Below are 21,081 nucleotides of genomic sequence, written 5' to 3'. Positions count from 1 at the left end.
GGAAAGGCAAATTCGTATTTTTATTTAGTGTATGCAAATTTCTGGTTTCAGCTATAAGCACTGACTACAGATCAGAGGATCCTAGAATGATACTGTGGAGATCAGTAAATGCAGACCTCTCGTTTCATTACCCGGCCATTCCTGCAGATTATGAGGTGCTTCAAATGTACCTGTATTTTTAATAAACAGCTTTGAATGAGCAGCTTGGGATGTGTCGTCGGAAAACGGCTGTGAAGTGTCAGTATTTGGGGATTTGAGCTGCTATCTTGAATTGGCCTCATTCTCTGTCTCCAGGGTCCATCTGTGCCTTCATTAGCTGTCTATCAAAAGACGCTGTGGAAGTGAGAAAAAAGGAAAAAAATAAAATAAAATCAGGAACCCGTCTTGTTCTTTTTTGGTAATCCCTCTCGTCAGCCAAGAGCATCCTCCCACACCGCAGCTATCTTCTGATTTTGCAATGGACAAAAAAAGACAAAAATAAAGGCAGGAGTGAGTCCACCTACTCTCCCACAGAGCTACCATCCTACTACCTGATCCCCAATACGCCTCAGATTTTAGAAGAAAAAAATAACTTCAGAAACAGCAAGGAAGGAAAGAAGCAGCAGATGCAGTGACCGGCAGAAGTATTCATACTCTTGGAATACTTTCGCATTTTATCAATTCACAATCACAAAAGCAAGTACATTTAATTAAAATTTTAAGTGATAGAATGTGTAACGTTGTCAAAAAATTAATAGCAATATTTTTGGTTTATTTTGCCTGCAATAAAGGAAAAAAATGTGGCTGTTCATTTTTCAAAGTCATGTTTTCACCATGTTATACGAACATTTCGAACAGGTCAGACTTCCAAACTAAATATTTAATTCACCAGCAAAATATTTAGTATTTAGAAGTTTTTTGCTAACAAACTAAATATTTAATTTGGAGTTTACATAGAGATCTGCAAAACTTTTATTTTCATATTCCACTTCCGCTTACCTGTAAGCCAATTTTTATATTAAGTAAATATTTAGTTTGAGCCTAACTAAACCTAAACGTTTAGTTAGCCAGATAAATATTTAGCTTACTTGCTAAATATTTTCCAGTGCTACGATGGAATGGTTCAGAGTTTAGACCAATGTTTCCTAAACTCTTCCAGTTTCTAACTCACAAATTTGAAAAAATCGAGGCTTGTGACTCTCACTCTTAGCTCACAAGCTAAATATTTAATTTGGAGTTTGCAAAGAGATAAAAGAATCCTGACTTAGTTTGAAAACTGGTGCAATACAAACCCAATCAGCATAACTGAACATCAAACCAAATACCAAAATATAGAACAACATGGTGCTTTAATTTACTTCAAAGTCCTGTTTTTAATTTGTTTCAGCATTTATGAAATGCACACGCTTTCTCGTTGTCATTTGTGGTATTTAGGTTAATTTCTGACCCCAATTCTACACATTTGGGGTCCGGACCTGAACGTTTTGAACTGGTTCAGACCCCAAGAGTCGATGACCACGACTTCTAAGATGTGGCTCTGCTTCAACACACCTGAGTCAAATTTTTACGTCATTAGCAGGACTCTGTGGTACTGGACCAGGGATGCATATAAAAAGTTACAGAATGCTGGCTCAGTAGGACAGGAGTTTGACAACTCTGGTTCAAAATAAAAATGGCCTAGTTAAAGTTTAGACCTAAATCAGTTCAGAATCTGCAAGGCTTATTAAGTTATTAATTTTGCAAAGAATAATGTGTTTAAATCTCCTTCTAGACATGCAAAATGGTGGAGACCTAATCCACCTAATCCAAATGATTTACATCTGCGTTTTCTGTGAATGGTGGTTCCAAAAACCTTCATACTCAAGACAAGGTGAATGTCAATAAATGGCACAGTTTTTATATTTTTATTGTCACTGAAAATCCCAGTAAAGTACATGGAAGCTCGTGAATCTAGTATGACTAAATGTGAACACTTTTACAGCGCCGAAAAGAGCTAACATAGATGAAAGTTGTATAAAACAGGTTCATTCTTCTTTTAATGATCCATAAATGAAGACGAGTCATGGTTCTGTTTTCTATTGGAAAACTCAGCTCTCTCTCATCTCGCTCTGTCCTTGAGAAATTTCTCTGTCATGGAACATTACAGAGCTTTTTGGGCCAAGTCCCTGCAGGAAACATTCATTTCTCTCCTTCCTCACAAAGGTGCTGCTGGTTTAACAGTTCAGGCGCCACAAACAGAAAAACTATCACTTCTAGGGCAAAACGGACTGGCAGTTCTCCTCTTCTTAGTGTTGCAAAGTGTTAACGATGAAGCGGAGGCAGGACCCATCTGTTCTTCTTCTCTGACACTGTAAATCAGCTCCAGATAATGTTGCTGCGCTTCTTCACTGACCTAGAAAGCGATCTTGGGGCTGAGGAGGATTGCAGCGATTTCCTTTTCATTTGTTATCCAAAAAAGGATTTGCATCTCAGACAAAAAAAAAGTAGCAATAAAAGCACAAGAAAATGACGAAAACAACTGCAGAAGTAAGAAAATGAACAGATTGAAACACTGGTGCTTGCTCCTTGCTGCTGAGATAATAAAGGCGCCCATAGAGAAACAGAGTCATGAATAGCTTGGCTTCAGGCTTGAATCAGTCAGACAGACAAGGCCGCAATTGAAAAGGCACAATAGACGAGGGGATTACATAACTTTTGGTCAACAAGCCAGATGATAATATCTGTACAGGAGCCACTGAGGACCAAACGGGGCCTCGTACAGAATGTGTCGACCCCGACACGATCCGAGTCTGAACCCATGTGGAGTGTCTGCTCAGCAAGGTGCTTTGATTGTAGCAAGGTGTTTACTCTGTTGACATGCATGACACAGAAAGTGAAGTATTACACTGGGCCACATTGTTACAAACTTTGTGGCAATGTCTGAATATTTACAGTACTGCAAATTCCAGGTGCCAATAAGTGGAGTTTGCTTCCAAAACCAGCAGGTTGTTTCTATGCATCTAAAATACAGGGAATCGACTGGAATCTCATGGAAAAATGCAATAAAATTTCCTCCTTGAGGAAAAAAAACACGTTGATGCTTCTTCCATTTTTTCTTTTTCATATTCAAAGAAATCAGCAAGGCAAATGTTACTTGAGGATTAATGTGAAGGTTTTTCATACAGCTTTGGTAATTAATTCCCTAACTTGGGTCTTTTAATGATGCGTTTGAGGTGCTGATGATAAAACATTTCACTTCAGGGACATTCAAAGTAAGAACTAGATAAATAATTTAAAATTTATAATTGATTTTCTCTTATGTAGATAGAGAATTACACATGCAGACAGAAATATATAGCTGCCTCCTGACTAGCTGCAGAGAAACTGCTCACTTTTCCAACATTCACAAAGATCCTGGTATAACTATGGTTGAATGTTTGACCAATCTGCTCAGCAGAACTAGTGAAGTTCAGTGGAACAAGCACACTTTTGCGATAGTTTAAGAAAAAACACTATTTCCAAATTATTCAACTTTACATCATATAAACAACTAGTCAGTTCAAAGAAACTATGCCAGAAGCATATTAGTGTTTACCAAAAAGTTTTCCTACAAATTTCCTACAGATATTTGGTCAAATATTAGTCAGGCTTGTAATTGAGTAAATTTTGAGCTCCTGTGGAGACACTTGATCAAGCCGCAGACAGTCATTTGTTTTCTGTCCATCTCCCAGTGAAAGAAAAGGTCAAATTAATCAATAAAATCTCAATATTCCAAATAAAAACACAGATTTTATGGGAGCATTTACAACACAACGATGTAACTCATTCATTCTGACAGTTTCAAACAAACCACAGATGACAGAAACAGCTTGTTGCACAGTTACAACCTGAATGAACTTCCACCTGCATGTAATTATTGTTTGGTGATCTAATATGCACAAACAAACAGGATAAGGTTAAATTAATCAACACAGAAGCGCAAAAGGTCCTTCTATAACTTTATTTCTCTTCCACTGTGATATTGACTGTATATTGTTTCCTGATCAGCTGTTTTCTCCCTGAGCATCACATTTCCAGGGTAAAAACAAAGTTATTGCAGAAAACAATAGAGAACATCCAGACTGCAAAATACCTAACTCTAAAAAAAAAAATAAAAAAAAATAAAAAAAATAAAAGAGAGATACAGGAAATAATAAAGTGTCATTCTTGTACAAACATTAGTGGCATATTTAGTTTGACATATGGACATATTTTGGAGGTAATTTCCTGCAGGAATGATGCACCTGGGCACGCATGCAGCACTCATTGGCCAACCCTGCTTAACAGGAAATCTAAGAAGCTTAAAAGGCTAATGCCCAAATGGCCCCAGGTAGCTGCACAGCAGAAACAAAGAGCCTTTATGAAAATGCTGTCTGGGAATCAGAAACAAGAAGAGACCGAAATGACCACAAATCAGCAAGAGAACAATACACACGAAGAAACTAATAAATCTAAGCAATTTAATATGGTCAGTTCATAAGAACTTTTTTTTTAACTTCAAAATAGATAATAAATTTCAGCTGATAAAATATTTGACCGTATAAACATTTTGTGATAAAGGTGAATTCAGGTAAATCAAGGAGTTTCTTTAAACAAATTTAACAATAAACCTAATGTGTTATATAGCTTTGAGTTCTTCAGTTTGTGTGAGAAAAGTTAAGTTTGTTATTTTATGAAAGCATGGCTCTCTGCTTTATCATAATTAAGACAAAACTATATTTGACACATTTAGCAAATTGGCACAATTTAGCTGTAACTATGATACTTATTATGGAAGCTCATCAGTTTGTTAAATGGTCTGTCACTAAAAAAGTCAGTTTTACAAGCTCTGTAAAAAAGCTGACATAATTGCCAACGGCGTGATTCTTTTTATTCTTAACTTTAGATAAATGTAAATTTAGTTAAAATAAATAAATTCATCTGAAAATATGATCCATTCTAGTCAGGAAGAAACTAGTTCTTCTTCCCAACTAATTTTCTAGTTATTGTTACTCTCCTTGCACTTTATTTTCTCCACCTACCACAACAACCCACATAATAAACTTCTACTGCCTTCAAAAACGTGTTAATCTAAATCTTTATACCAGATCTTATGTGCTGACAACAGTGATACATTTCGTTTTGGACGTCTCAATTTACGATGTCATTTGGTAAATTGGGACAAAAAAGGTACTAATTTAGAAAATATAATTTGTTTTGATGCTCAGATCAAACATTTTTAATATGTACTATACTGGTTTTTCGTGTGATTTGGGTTACACACTTCCAAAATAACTTTATCTATGCCATATCGTTGTTAACTTAAGGTTTTGTTTAGTTTTCCCCTCCTAACTTGTCTTGTCCCATTTTACCCGAATTCACCACATCACTGATTGATCAATTGAACCCAATTAGCAGAAGATTTAAAAAAAAACAATCCCCCAAAGAATCCGCGCTGGGTTTCAGTCAGTCTGTGCATGAGTCGCTGATGTTCTCCAGCAGTTTATTGTTCTCTAACAAAAGGAGACGAGCGCTTTGGCTGCCTCCACTGACCTCAGCCAATCCACAGACGCCCACTGGAAATAAATCCGTGTGCAAAGAGAAACTGAGAAGAAAGTGAGAGCAAAATGGCATCTGAACTTGAACAAAGATGATAAAAAAAACAACACTCTGATAAACCTGACCTGTATTATTGAATGTTTCTTATCTAAAAGTAGTCTGCCCCTTTTGGCATTTTAAACTTGACATCTTTTTAAATCCTGACATTCTCTTAGAGTAGACCTCCTTCACTTGTTTGAAGTGATGTAAATGAAACGAATTTGTCCGTCATGTCTCTTTCTTCCAACTTAATAATAATAATAATAATAATAATAATAATAATAATAATAATAATAATAATAATAATAAAAATAATAAAGATCTGAAGTCAGGTGTCAGCAGCCTTTGAGGTGCGGAAGTGCTGAAAGTTTGTCTGCTTTCACCAAAGCAGCTGCGTTTTCCACTCCTTTCAGCCACTCTTTGCATTTCCTCACAACGGTCTCATCCACATCCCCGTCCTCGTCCTCGTACTCCACATCATCGTACTTGTATTGATCGTTCAGCAGAGATATTTTAACAATGGCGGTGATGTCCTGCTGTTCCGCGCTGTCCGTCTTGCCGCCCGGAGCGCAGCACTTGGACGCTCCGTGCGCCTTTTTGCACGGGAAAACTCGCCGGTGCCGAAAGTCCGCGGAGGCGCAGCACTTCTGCTGCTTGGCCATCATCTGCTTCTCCAGGTTCCGCTTTTTAATAACTAGAATGGCTTCAGGAGTGAGGCTGAGCGAGAACTGGATCTCCTTCTTTGTTTCCTCTTTCCCACTGAGATGTCTGGCGGAGTCCATTGAGCTGGAGCGCCTTATTCCCAAGGATGGATCCTGCGGTTTGGGCACCGACAGCCAGGAGCACTTTCCCTGAGTCTCTTGCCCCGAACTCGTCTTCTGAGCTTGGCTTTTATTCTTCTCCGGCTGCGATCTTCGCCCCAGATTCCGCAGGTTTGCTGATGCCCAGGAACTGGGCTGCTTTCCCTTCTCGGATCCAGATTTGCCGGTTTGTTCAGCCTGAGAGTGGCCTGCGTTGGCCTTCTTTTTCCCAAATAGTTCCCTGCCAGGAGAGGAGATCCGCTGTTGGAGGCTGATCGGCGGAAAAGGCATCTTTACGGTCAGAAATAATGAAGAAAATCAAGACATAAAAAGCAGCGAGTGTAACCTGAAAAGCCCTGCGCAGAGCGAATACAGGCGCTCTGTAGGCATTATCACCGGAGCGGTGGTGCACCTGTTGTCCACACAGGATGGAGTAACACACACACACACGCAAACACACACACGCACACATCCTGGCTCTTTTATTGTGGATCTGGTGGAGGAAGGCGTGGCCAAGAGGCGCGCCAAACAAAGAAACGGAAAACCTAGTTACGTCATTTGATAGTTTTTTTAGGGCCTTTCCTAAAACAATGAATCACATCAACCTCCTGACACATGTTCATATAATCCACTGTTTCCTATTTATTCTCCTTTTTTTGGGAATTACGCAAAGTTGTGTTCAACTAATCTCATGTAGAATAATTCATTCCATGTTTATATTTGCAATTGTGACATTTATTTCAATCTTAAGTTTCTCAGATTGAAAAATGGCATTAAATACTATAAAATAAAGGCTTCATCAACCTGTGTGGCTTAAAGAATCTCATTTTAATATGAAATAATCAAGTTAATCTAGACCAGAGGTAAGATTCAAAATACTTAAAAAAAAGGAAAAAAAAAATTTTTTTTGGTAAAATCTATTTTAGATAATTAACTCTAACACCTGCACTGCACAGCTAGATTTTTTTTATTTTTTTTACAATGCTTTCATCTTGCAGTCCTTGTTGACTGGATATGCAAATTAGTAGTAATTGGTAACCAAATTATTGAATTTTATTTCTGGAGCAATGGTGCCGCCCCATGACAGGAGGGCGACCGGGGCAGAGGACCATGTCACCCTTATCAAACACCATGGTTACCAATTCACCAGACCATGATTGCTTTAGACCTAATGGACAATTTTGTCATTTTTTTCCAACAATAAGTTCAGAAGAACTTTTTTTTTTTTATTTATTTTTTAATTTTCCACATTTAAAGCAATATAAAATGTCTGATTGGAAACTTCAACAGGAGTTGATATGGAAAGTTATGAATCACTCTACACAAGATTCTTTCAAAAATTAATATGTAAAGTTTAGTGGAAGAAAAAGGACTTTATCTGTAAGACATACCCCAGTTGAATCTGATGTACAACTAAAGAATGATTATGTATGAAGGTACGTTACGTACGGTGGTGGACCTGTGATGACGTGAACTTGTTTCTTTTCTCAAACTTACTGGTGACACCACAAACTCTTTAAAACCCCACAGCATTTTAAATAAAACTGAAAGCAGTTTCAGTTTCCCAAATTTACACAGAAACAAACTCCTTCTGCCATGACCAACAGAGTTCTCAGACAGAAATCCTATAGAAAACCTGTGAGGTGAAGAGCAGTGAGAAAAGGCCAGGAAGGATCTAGAGAGGCGGTTTGAAGAGGAATAGTCAAAGATCAACATGAAACATAAAGTCAAGGAGGTGCTTTCAGGTTGACATGATGTTACTGCACTCAAAGCTGAACTTACTAGATCAACATAAGGGGGGGGGAAAAAAAAAAAAACTGAAACACACACACACCGGCCAAGTTATTTATTAATCTTTGCAAGACGATTTGGAGCACTAATCTAAAGAGGAAGCACAGGCGTGTGGGCTCCCTCATCTCTGACATAACCGCAGATTAAAAACTGGAGGAAGCAGCTGGGACTGGAGCAGATTGCGGAGGTCAGAACGCCTCCCCCGTTCAACCTCAAACTTTATAATGATCCAAAATTAGCAGGCAGATGAAAACAATCGCAAAAAACACGCAACATAGAATAATTATTTCATCCCAGAGATCACAATGACGGATTTGGGTGGATCCCTGCCAAATTAGTTGCTCAAATGAGAGATCGTCTGCACGCAAACCTCCGACGGCCGTGTGGGGGATTGCAGGACGAGAAAAAGGAATGAAGTAAAGAATCGGATAAATCTGGAGAAGGCGGCATCTTCGTCGCGCTGAGCTGCAGAAACTGTTGGTCCAAAGGATTCCCGTTTAACAAAACCCACATCGGCACAATGTGAACATCTGCTCTAAAAAAAAAAAAGAAAAAAAAAGAAAAAAAAATGGGGGTAGGCAGAGGCACTGCATCCTCCAGAGGAGGTTGTCATGGCAACCACATCCTCAAAGGCTACATGCCAACGCAACAGAGGGAGCTGGGTTATTAGGTCATGTCAAAATCACAATGCTCAGGGAAGCGTAATTAACTGGGTCATCGCTGCATATGGCAGGAAATCACATCTGAAAGCGGAGAAGAAGTGTTTCTTAAACAGCATTTATTGGTTTGGGGGGGGGCGCAGCGTGTTAGGATGCACACACTTAAGACCAGTAGACAGGACACAAAGGCAGCAGCATTTACAAATCTCATTAGGAGAAGAGCAAAGAAAAGGAAACCTTTAATAGAGATGTAGGAACTATACATCCCAGTGCATAATCAGTAAAGCATTGACTCAAAAAAAACAAAACGTTCAGCACCAAAAAGAAACATCCAAGAAAATGCTTCCAACTTCTTCTAAGAGGCATTAACACCACTTTAAAAATCCAGAAAAACAAAAACAGAAAGCTTACAAAAAAGAATAATCGAAAATGTGCATTTGGTATAAATAGATATGATGATTTCATCAATGTGTTAAGGAATCGTTGTTACAGTTTGTTGTGCATAAGAATAATTTTCCTGCATATGCCATGATGCGTTAAATTTTTAGAAGACATAAGAATCTCACAGAATCCCCTTTTCTTAAATATATTAGGCTTTAGGCATGATTGCAGAAAATAGATGATTTGCACTTTCATTATGACTAAATTGCAACATCTCTAGCTAAACGTGCAAGGCAAGAGTTCACAGGTCAAGCCAGAAAGAGGTGAAAAGGAATAGTGTATAAACATATTTCACAACTGCTTTGCATGTTGGGACCAGTTTTCATGGAAACTGCAGCATCCAGAGCTTTAATTCAGGCAGGTGGTGAAGCACTTCATCACTGCATCTCTGCAAATAAATCACACAGAAACAGGAGTTTAAAACATCATTATTTCTGAAATAATAACCTGAATAAACAAATCAACTGAGTTCATCTCCATGAGACTAACATCCTTTTCCACCAGCGTTTGGGGTGCGGCTCGTCATGAATAAGTGAGGATGTTTTGACGGGGAGGAACTCCACGCTCTCAGTCGTGGGGTTCTCCCCAGCTCCAGGTGCGCCATGCTGAAAGGTGATGCAACGTGGGAGCCTCACCATGGCAACCACGCATTGTTGCCAAATCCATCTCCTGCCTCTTTGCTTTTGCCATCAGCGTGTTGCTATGCAGACTTCACCTGACCAAGCTGTAAAACGCCGTCAAGGTGAAAAGGAGGCGCCGCCTGGGGGGTTCAGGGGCCGACAGGAAACCAGTGGATCGTTTCAACATGGAGCCGTTCTTAACCCACGACTCCCCACAGCAACGCTCAGCCATCAGTGGTTTCACTTATTTTTAAGCGACTGAAGCTAATTTTAGATCTCTATAAATAGATACATCTCGGCTTAACAGATTGTCAATTTCAACCACTTAAATGTTTAGATGTTCAGTAACGTTTGACATCACATTTGAAGCCACAAATCACAATAAAATGATTCTGATTTGTCAATGTCGTTTTGGCATTTAACTTAGCTCCATTTACAAAAAAACCCCACTTATACTAAACATAGGCCTGTCACTATATAAAATTTTGCTGGACAATAAATTGTCCCTGTAATTACTGCTATAAACAATAATATTGTTGTTTTGAGACCTTTTTCAATTTCTAAGGGAATAATAATGCAAAGATTGGTAAACTAATTTTGTAAAGAACACTTTCAACTGTAAATTTTAAATAATTACGAAACTCCACATTAAATATCTAAAACAAGCTTTTAAAAGCAATTAGCTTCAAACTATGTAACCTATCTTTCGTTATTTCGAAAACCCTCGCCTCATTCTACATGATTTTTTTTGTAATAGAGAGTTTATTTTATTCTAAAGTGTGGAAATAGAAATAAGTTTTAGTTTACTTTTGTTGGCTTTCATAATTAAACATTTCATGTAGCATATATTTAGAAAACATTTTTTTGCAGCTCGAGTTTTGCTTTGATTTAGATGATTTAAACCTCAATTTGTGATCTTTGACACATTTACTTTGTGAACTTAAAATGTACTTATCTACTTTTCATTGAGATCAAACATTTTCATAAGTTATGGGGATAAAATTACTTAAATCATTACACTCTGCAGCTTTTCATTTAGATTCTGCTCCCTGGGTGAATCAGGTGTGTCTAATAATATTGAACAGATTATAATCCCCGATAAAACTAAAATAACTAAATACCTCACAAAAAAACAGGTTTTAATTCCTGGGTTGTCAGAGCGTAACTTCACATTTACAAAGTCAAATTTTAAAGTTTGGGTTTAGAGTTTGCCATCTAAAGCAGACCTAATCAAACAGAGTCCATGAGTCCAACATTTACATTACAAAACTATTTTTCCATTATGTTTGACATTTAATTTGATTGCTTTGGAGGATTTTGCAACTCCAGTTTTTGAATGTCACTGTCCTGAAACATTCAGATGCTTCCCTGCTCCGACACACCTTAATCAAATGAACGGTTAATGACCCTTTGGAAAACTTCCTAACATGTCAAGGAGGTAAGTCAGCCTTTAGATTCAGGTTTGTTGGATCAGAGGAGGACTGAAGTTGAGGACACCTGCCTCACGAGTTCAGATTTTCTGTTTTTCAGACACTAGAATAATGAATAAAATCTGAAAATTCATTTCAATTTGCTCAGTTTTTTTTTTGCTTTCCATTCTTGAAAAATTACCAAATCTAATTCCGTCCTCTACAAGTTGCGTCGGAGCAACAGCAGCAGCCTAACAGGACTATAGGAAGTGCACATGCAGCAGGTTTTAGTGCCTCCATCTATAAACCTTAGAGGTTATTCAAGGTAACAAGGTAAAACACATTAAGGGATCAAGCCTATTGGCCATGTGGTGCCGAGTCTCGACAGGTATGGGTTAGAGACGGGGATGTAAAGGTTTAATAGGCACTCAAAGGAGATCAGTGCACTCCGCTCCTCTACAACAACAGTGAGGACGACAGAAAGCCAAGTGATCAAATCAAAATTAAATGAAAAATGGATTACCGTAAGCAGCTTAGGGAGGGGGGAAAAAAAAGGTTGACAAATAACAAAAACTGATCACAAGGACTTAGATAACTAACAAATAAATGTGTATTTCTTCAAAGGAATCTGCTTTTCAGGAGGCTGCTGCTGCTCCTTTGTCTTGGTTTTGTTTTGTTGCGTTTGTGTTGGGGGAGGGGGATCTCAGGGTGGTACATGATGTCTCTCAGCTGTCAGGAGAGATTATAGGGGTCACCCAAACACACAAGGCACCTAAAGGGGGATGGGGGATCAGGACTGCTCACCAAATGAGACGTAACCCCACTTACAGCTGGACTGACAAAACGACATCACACCTTCTGCTCGGCTCAACCGGCGCACTCAGAGTGAACATTTGATCAGTTTTAAACAGGAAGAATAAAACGCATCTTTACACTGTGAATCATTTAAGTTTTCCAAAAGAAAAACAAAAACAAGGACTTAAGTCCAGAGTACGTCTAATCAAAAATTTGCATCGTGCGTTAACCCTCGAGAGCTTACCATAAGCTCATTACACGCATAAAAGCTGAACTGAAGAAAAAATATTTGTCAAATCTGTCTGAAAGAGCTTTACGCCACTAAAAATCTATTTATTTTGATATTAGGAACATATTAACATTGCAGGGCTAATGCCTAGAAAGACAAAGAAACAAACAGCTGCCATTTGTTTGACACAGACTGGTCACACTGGTCGTAGTGGGCTGGATTAGAGCCATATGGTGGAAGCAAACAGTGGTAAATAAAAACATGTTTTCAAAGACGACTCTCGAAGCAAATTCCTCCCGTTTGTTGTGTGCGCAGTCATTAGAGAATATCCGTGTTGTTTCTGACAAGATTTCAATCAAATGACGCGAGTGGGAGGCTTATTTTTAACATCTGAACAGCGTTCAGGAAGGACAACATTAATACGGACATCATGAAAGGTCACATGCAGAGGGAGCATCAGACTTACCTGGCGAAAGGAATGTAAGAGATGCTATACCTGAAAACACAAAAACAGGACATAATTACTGATTATAGCTACTAGAGCACTTTACACAACTTTGTACTGAAAATTTATTTTGATTATATTAAGTAGCAAATCCATTTTTACATAATGTATCTAATAAACTAGGATTAGTTTTTTTCCCCCGGACATTCTGGAGTCGGCTTGGGATTTCTAAAACAAGGATTTAAAACTAAAATGTAACTTTTGCAAGTTGTTTAGCCTCAATAAAAAAATGTGTCCTTGAAATGTAGTTCATAGCAAACTATTAATAGAAAAAACCTTTATTTAATCATAAAGCATTGCAAAAGTATTCAAACTGGTTTGGATTTTAAGTGACACCAATACAATGTAAAGCAAGATTGTAAATGGGAGGAAAAATGATACATACTGCAAACTGCAAACATAATTTGAGCTCTTATTTTAATCTTAGGAAGCTATTTTTATTTCAATTAAAAATCTAAATATGTGAGCAAATGACAAAATAATCAACCAAAGACTGGACGACCTCTTAACCCGTCTTGTTAAGCAGATATTTAACCCGTCACAAAAGAAAAGCAAAGAAGATTCTTTCTTTAGCAGCTCCTTTTGCTGTGAAGCTTCTCACTCAGTCATGAATTAAGTTCAGTTCTCAGCCTGACAAATGAACTTTACCCAGTTTTCTGAGGGTCGGTGGTGACTTCTTACAAAACAACGCTCACACAAACGTCTGAGTGTCTGTGTGGGAGTGCGCCAAGCACGATATGTGTGACTTGTGGGTGTCATGGCAACGCCTCTGAGGACATAGGCTGACAGGAGATGAAGGTAGGAGAGACAGGAGGGGCTGCAGCAGAGATCCATCACCTTCTTGAGCGGTTGCAGCTGTTAGCTACTGGAGTCACACTGATTGTTAAACTACTGGTGGAAAATCTTCTTAATTCCAACATTTTACATGCTTAATGTTCCTAAATCAGACATTTATTTAGCCTAAACGACATCAATATGTAGCTGCAGTAAATATAAATCTGCATTGTTGTAGGAAGGTGTTGCTTCTGTTTTTGTGTCTTTTCATCATTTCTGATCAACTTCTGTCACATGACAGCATGATGCTGCCACCACCACAGCATGATGCTGCCACCACCACCACCTTTTGTATGAACCTTTGTTCATACAAAAGTTTGTATGAACTTTTTGCATACAAACCAAAAAGTTCAACTTTGTTGAATCATTAAATGTTGTCAGTGAACAATAACCTGAGTGAATACAAGAAGTTCTCAAATTTATTACAGCTAAGGACACTATCCAAACCAGCCAGGATTTATGTGAAAAAGTAATCAAATTACTTGTCTAGAACCAATTTGACAACATGAAGTAGGCTCCAATATTATAAACGATGAAACATCCTGTCTCAATGTTACAGCTCACATCTGAATGGTTCAAAATAAATAAATAAATGGTTTTAAAAGTCTCAAATTAACTTGTATTGATTAGGATGATGTGTCATGACCTTAAACAGGATGTTCATATTCAAAACCCCTCCAATATGGCTACATTAAAACAACTCTGCAAAGAGGAGTATGCATTTTGTACTCATTCTAGATATATTTCTCTAAAATTAAAACTTCAGTTTGTCAAACATCAAAAATATGTATAAGGAAATCACTTTTTTTGTCCTTATGGCAAAGATCTTACATATTTTAAAGCATCCATACTTTCTCAGAATCAAGTTTCTAGAGCCCATTGTGTTTTTTTTTATTTATTATTTTAAGATAAACCGATTAATACTGACTCGAAGGCTCACAAATTAATTTCTATACCGTCTTTAGAGATAGAAGTGGTAGAAATGATAAATTATATGGATGGACGGATGAAAAATTGCATGGCTTAAACAAAAGTTTTAGACATTTAGTTCAAGTAAATTCAGACAGACCAAAGTTTGTTCTGATAAAAAACAGCTGAGACCAAACTGAAGGTCAGTCTTACCAGGTCATTGCCAAAAACTGCAAAATACAGAAGATGATTGCCAGTCCCTTTTTATGCCACTGTAAAACATAAATGTGTTAAAATAACAGTTTCAGTGAGACAAATAAAGAGATCTGTATGGTTTTTTGTTGTTGTTTTTGTTTTTATCTAAGTGTGCTGAAATCTCACCCAAAACACTGCACAAAGTGTTAAGGCAAAGCAGAGCTGGTGGGAGGAGAATACAAACAATCATCACTTTGTTTTACATTTACAGGAAAAGTAAACTTCAACACACAAAATCTAAGAGAAAGTAGCCGCATTGTAAAACAGATGTTATTTGCTACAGCAAATTGTTAACCGTTCCAAAAAAGATCACAAGATAATAACCAGAGAACCATTAATAAACTTTGACCTACTAAACACAAAATGGATATTATTGCTAGATAGTGTCAATATACTGAAACATATCCATTTTATTGGATAAAACCAAGGAGCAAAAGTGGATATTTACCAGCATAATAATGGTTGCTATGAGTCTTGTTGGTTCAAACATCCTCTTCAGTTGTTTTAATGGTCCCATCAAGAAACAGGTGCTTTAAAAATACAAAAAAAGACATGTCTGCTGTTAATATGAAGCACAATAATTAAAAGGAACATTGTGTAAAGTTTACTTTTTAATTTGACAAAATAAGGCAGCACACATTTTCTCCCTCCAGCCCAACACAGTTACCATGTGTTGGTAACACATGGTAACTTTCAGATCCAAAAAATAAAACATCCACACTCTATATGACTGTAATCACAAACATTGGTAACATAACCATATTATATCATGAAGGATTACAAAATGTGGACGATCTGCCAAAAGTGACAGATTGTTGGATCTCTACGTGAGGCATTGTGATTTATGGCCGGTTTCATTATGGCTAGAAAACCACTGGAAAACTCAAAATTGTTACAGAAGTTTTAAGATGATTTTCTATCATCTTAAACACTGATGTCAGCTGTAAAGAGGCAGTATAAAGACTGTATTGGTCGCTGCAGCTTTTTGACTGTGTGAAGCAGAGAATAGTTCTCTCACACCGACGCCAATGTAGGAAAAAGCTGAGCGTAAAACAGGAAGATCATATAACGCTAGCATAGGTTGACACCGATTAAAACTTTTATTGTATTTCGTTGTATTTATTGCAATAATGATAAAAGTGACAAAAAAGTATTTACAACTTCTTTACAGTCTCTTTTAGACAAAGTATTTGTGTGACTGCATGTGTCTTAGGGCTGCACAATATATTTTATTTTGCAAAGAAATTATTATCACAATATTCTTCAAGACACCAGTCTTAAATAAAAAAAATTAAATCATAAAAAAGCACTGGGCAACTACATTTCATTACATATTACAAATATTTATTGGCACCGTCATGGAGCTAACGAGATCAAAATGAACAATCCTGAAAATACTGTCAGTTTTGAAGTTTTTCAAACTTCATAAATTGGAATATACCGTTTGGTACAATAAATTATAATTCCTATCGCAACAGAAAAAAACTTCGCAAAAGATGGTAAATGATACTAAAAATGGCCGCCCCTAAGTTTTCCTTAAATAATTATTTGTCCACGCAAGATTTACTGGAGCCTCAAGCAAACAAGTTATCATCGAATGATCAACAAGGCATATCAAAACAGAGAAAACAAGCCAAACTAAACGCAAGTGTGATGCTTACTGAAGACTTTATAAGCCATATAATCTGTAATGGAGACTTTGTTAAACATATTAAGATTTGTAGCTTAAGGTGAATTCCTGTCTAAACATTACATAATTTTAAATTCATATGTGAAGTTTTTATTTTGAAATTTCATTAATCAGCATTAACCAGAACACTTATTGTTTAATGTAGCTCTTAAGCCAAGTTTCCAAAAAGTTAACTGGGTTACAAAAATCCATTAAATGGTTGAAAAAGTACTTTTTTTAAAGGCGATATCCAAAAGAACGATTAACTTTATGTCCATGCCTGCAGGAGCTTGTTGTTGGGAAAAGCATTTTCTCAACTGAACTCGATTCTTGACCGGAAGAATATGAAAGTGGTTCACGTGTAAAAATGTCTCGTGCTAATTAAGCACAAAGATAATAACTCAAATTTCTCTTTCCAAGAACTGAGAAATTTCTCCCATACGCCACAAGACGAAAAATACTCTAAAATAAGCACACACACGCAGGCACTATCAGTATGACTAACATTAAATGGTTTGTCCAAAGGGTTCAATTTAACTCAACATGCTGCAGTAATTATGGGTTCGGCGCTTCCTGTCCATCAGCACGATGACGTACTTAGAGCTGCCTTGCACATGATGGATGTTTTACGTCAGCATAGTTAAAGAGACGAAGGCTTTCCCAACTGGTGAGGCACAGCTGAGTGGGTAGCAGGAATCACTTGGGTGTCACATCTGCTAGATGAGACATTAAGAGCATGTTGACGTAGACTGTGTAGACTGATCAGAAGAGAGGGTCTGCTGCCGTCTTTCCCTCGTTACTCCAACTGTTCAGTGTGACAGAGACACAATGTCCACGCACATGCTGCTCCTGCTTACTGACGGGAAGGAAATCTGTTGTCTCCGAAATCTACGGCTGACTGTAAAAAGGACTGAAGCGTTCACCCATAAATGGGGTTTGCTCAGATGAGAGGAAATGTTTTTATTCATCTGGTTTTCTACACACGAAGGAGGACTTTTATAAACATATTTTATTAAAAAAGAAAGAATTTAAAGCAGTAATTTAACTGTAAATCTCACCACAGGTACGCTTTAAACTCAAAGTTTGATGGGATGAAAAAAACTTACTTTCAAGTTTGTTTGTTTTTTCATCCCTACCATATATGAAATCTGAGCAAAAAAAAAATGGCTAAACTTGCCATCAAGTGAAACAAGTCATGGTTTTAAATTGATATGCTCTGTTCCCTACAGCGCCTTACCTGGACAAAGCTGCAATATTTCCAAGTGTGTAGAAGACAGCAAAAAGCTTGATGCCGGAACCAGGAAGGAAGAGCAGTGCTGAACCCTGGGAAAAAGAAAACAGTAGAGAAATATCTGTGAGCTGCAGAGAATAACATCCTCACACATTCATTAGAGGTCAAAGGCAAAAGAACACAGTCATACTGCTGAATCAACAATTAATTATTAGATTATAACTTTTTGGTAACTTTGTAAGAATTTAACTAAGCTAAAAAGTGTTTGGTGCAATTTATGAATTCACAGCAGCATGGACATATTATTATGTACATATCTACATCTAATGGACAACTACCCATAATGAAAACTAGGAAAACAGAGCAACTAAGCACAAACTTAATGTTCAATTTCCTTCAAGGTTTGTGCAGTAAGTTTAGATTTTTATAAATTAAAAATCTATTAAGCTATTATAGTGTCTAGCAAAATCATTCATGCGTCTTGACTTTTTTCTTTAGTGTGTGACAAACATTTGTCAGTTCTTATAAATGGATATTTTATAGAGTCACATTTTATTGCAATTACAGCTGCAAATCTTTTGGGGTGTTTCTTGTGTTGAGCATGTAGAGAAAGACATTTGGCCCGATCTTCGCAGCATAATCGTTAGCCCCGTCAGACAACCCACATGAATATAAAGTTTCAAGTCAAGTCAAATTATCAACTAGATTTGGGTCTGGGCTTTGATTGGGCCATTTTAACATAACTCTGGCTGTGTGTTTAAGGCTGAAAGATGAGCCAGTGAAGTGCAACGTTAGTTTTCTATTACATATAGCATTTAGGTCAAAAAGTAAACAGTTGGTCTATCTAACCAGAACACCTTTGAATTTGCTACAAATATGTTTTTTTTTTTTTTTTTTGAAAACTGCAAACATGGTTTTTGGGCTAGCTCTATTTAATAACTATATCACCAAGGCATCTGTTAGTTTAGATTTTTATTTAGTGATATCAGCATAAAGAGGATTGAGCATAAAACAAAGGGTAAAAGTATGTGAGAAACTATGCACTAACTTGTTAACTGCTTTTTGAGTCAGTGTGAATTATCACAATTAAGTGCGTGATACCAGACTTCCTCTATTATGAACCATATGCACCAACTGACTATGTCAAGGTATTTTAAGTATTAGTTCAGGTGTGAATCTCCAGTTAGTAAACAGTTGCCATTTTAGCAGATTTTAGTTTAAAGTAGAAAAAAAAAGGAACAGGAACTTGAAGATTATGTGCATTCTCTGTGTTTCCTCTCAGAGCTGCAGAGACACTCACGAGTATGGAGCATAGGATGCCTCCAGCAAAGCATATGACAAACCATTTCACCCTGGTGCTGAAGCTGAGAGAGCTGCCATCAAGAACCTGGTGAGAACAATGGGAGGAAGTCACACGACAAGAGTAATGACCTACAGTGAGACCCGCAGGCTTTGCACGGATATTCAGTCATGTTGGCTGGAACCAAGCATTTTTACAGCTACAGAGCACACAGCGGCGCTGTTTTTCAAGAAAAGTCAGAGCAAATGTACAGGTTGTAAAGTAAAACTTTAGCTGGGATCAAAGTGAAACTAAGCAGCAACTTACCTTGTATCCTCTTAAATGTGAAAGCATGCAAAAGTGTAAACAAAATAGTTAGCATTGAGAGCTAACAAGAACATGGAAGCTAATTTAAAAGCAACATGACTTACAAATAATGTGGGAAATACGTATAACTAACGACTAAAAAGTAAGCATTAGCTGTTAAATTCATAAACCGCGAACAATAAGAAAGCTACATTATAAGAAATGCAGTGTTGATAACGCAAATTTAAATGTGCTGTCTGAGACAGGAAACCATACTTTCTGAACGGAGTTAGCATTAGCAGCTGACCTGTGCAGTTAGCCCGAGTTCTTCGTTATCCTCCCGGCCGCTCAACACACGTCGAAGCTTATCCATCGCTAAAACTCAAATGTGTAAACCTGTTAGGAGAAATATTCACGTCCTAATGTCCAAACTAAACACTGTCCGTCGGTACGTAATGACTGCTATCGCTGACATCAGTAGCATTACACACTTCCTGGCTTCCTGAACGTCTCCTCAACTAGCTGACCGGGGATCAGTTTAAAGACAGTCATTATGAGACCTGTTTCCTCAAAGAGGTGTTTTGCTAACAGACCCCGGACCAGACGCTTACAGCAACTAAACGACACTTCCTCAGAGCTGTTTGCTGCTGTTTTTTCGTTGTGCTGGGGAGAATAACGGTGTTGCGAAAAACGTTCTTTAGATGAATTTGTGGGAAGTTTTTTTCTGTTTCGTCGAAAACTGTTTAGATAATGTAGTGACATGTTGTTGACCCTGCATAACCTACTGTTAAAAACAAACAAAAAAGCAACTCCCATTGTCACATACAACAAAAAAACGCCACACGTTTTAACATGTAAAAGTTTCACTTTTCACTAAATTATATGACGGTTGACAAAACTGACTAAGGTTATGCGTTCGCCTTTTCCATTGTCGCCATCTACTGGAGATGTTACGAAAGTAAAGCACCAACGACGGATAATCTACTTCTTCCATGTTTACTGACAGTTTACAGATTTAGTGCATTATCGCCATCAACTGGCGGCGTAATGCAGAAATTAAATTTCCTGTATCCCATATTTTTAATACACTAAAATAACTTTGACTCTAAAATAACCACCCATATGTATACATGCACATGCATGCTAAATCTTCTCAGCCAATTTTGTGTCTTCTAAATATTTAATAAGTGCTTGAATTATATCTTTTTATTTATGTTTCCCCAACAGATAATCCATTCTTAGAAGTCATATGTATGGCAGGGTGATTGTGTATCTTAACAGCTGATGATAGCTGTCAAATAGACTTTAACTCCTATTTTTGTAATCATGAGTTGTGATTTCATACCTACAAACTAGACAGTTTATTTTTCTTTTCCATAGAATTTATGGTTCAGTATTCATGGATTTTTCAGTCGAACATAACTCCAAATTATTCACTGATTTTTTTTTTTTTTTTTTTGTGCAGCATATCTAAAATATATGAAAAATGCAGCTTGGGAAACTGAGATATATAGGTGCAATCCTATTTCGTACAGTATTGGCTGAAGTTTGCAAAGCAGCCAATCTATTTACTTTTTTGATACTGATTGGCTGCATTCCCAAGAGTGGAAGTAAGACAAGTTACATTCCGCAAAATGTCCCTTTAAAATTCTAGGGGGCCACAAAAAAATTATGGTGGGGCAGATTTGGCCAGCGGGCTTTGAGTTTGACACATGCACTCTAGGCCAAGACTTCCAACATGCACACTTGTAGTCATTCAGGGGTGGATGGGAAAT

The 21,081-nt window shown here is 37.4% G+C and overlaps 2 protein-coding genes across 2 annotated transcripts; both read right to left on the bottom strand.

Moving 5' to 3' along the window:
- Window positions 1-3,943: 3,943 nt before the first annotated feature.
- On the bottom strand, window positions 3,944-8,774 carry prr18 (proline rich 18). The gene has a single exon (XM_088012890.1). It carries the CDS (start codon window positions 6,663-6,665, stop codon window positions 5,910-5,912), a length of 756 nt encoding a protein of 251 aa, XP_087869016.1. The 5' UTR covers window positions 6,666-8,774; the 3' UTR covers window positions 3,944-5,909.
- A 152-nt stretch (window positions 8,775-8,926) lies between these two features.
- sft2d1 (SFT2 domain containing 1) lies at window positions 8,927-20,033 on the bottom strand. Its single transcript, XM_015010146.2, has 8 exons — window positions 19,614-20,033; window positions 19,022-19,108; window positions 17,728-17,813; window positions 15,270-15,351; window positions 14,948-14,983; window positions 14,780-14,838; window positions 12,785-12,814; window positions 8,927-9,653 (listed from the first exon to the last, which is right to left on the bottom strand). Exons 1-8 carry the CDS (start codon window positions 19,677-19,679, stop codon window positions 9,614-9,616), a joined length of 486 nt encoding a protein of 161 aa, XP_014865632.1. The 5' UTR covers window positions 19,680-20,033; the 3' UTR covers window positions 8,927-9,613.
- Window positions 20,034-21,081: the final 1,048 nt, after the last annotated feature.

This window comes from Poecilia mexicana, unplaced genomic scaffold, assembly GCF_051168715.1.
Source record: "Poecilia mexicana isolate PSO_F unplaced genomic scaffold, ASM5116871v1 scaffold_15, whole genome shotgun sequence".
NCBI lineage: Eukaryota > Metazoa > Chordata > Actinopteri > Cyprinodontiformes > Poeciliidae > Poecilia > Poecilia mexicana.
Note: the sequence above shows the minus strand (reverse complement) of the source record. Positions and strands in the feature narration are given on the sequence as shown.

Excerpts from the sequence above, each read along its gene's own strand:
- prr18 (XM_088012890.1), bottom strand. The coding sequence starts at position 6,665 with ATGCCTTTTCCGCCGATCAGCCTCCAACAGCGGATCTCCTCTCCTGGC.
- sft2d1 (XM_015010146.2), bottom strand. The coding sequence starts at position 19,679 with ATGGATAAGCTTCGACGTGTGTTGAGCGGCCGGGAGGATAACGAAGAA. Across the intron at positions 15,352-17,727 it reads AATATTGCAGCTTTGTCCAG|CACCTGTTTCTTGATGGGAC; the intron begins GTAAGGCGCTGT and ends GTATTTTTAAAG. Across the intron at positions 9,654-12,784 it reads TCTTACATTCCTTTCGCCAG|AGATGCAGTGATGAAGTGCT; the intron begins GTAAGTCTGATG and ends ATTTATTTGCAG.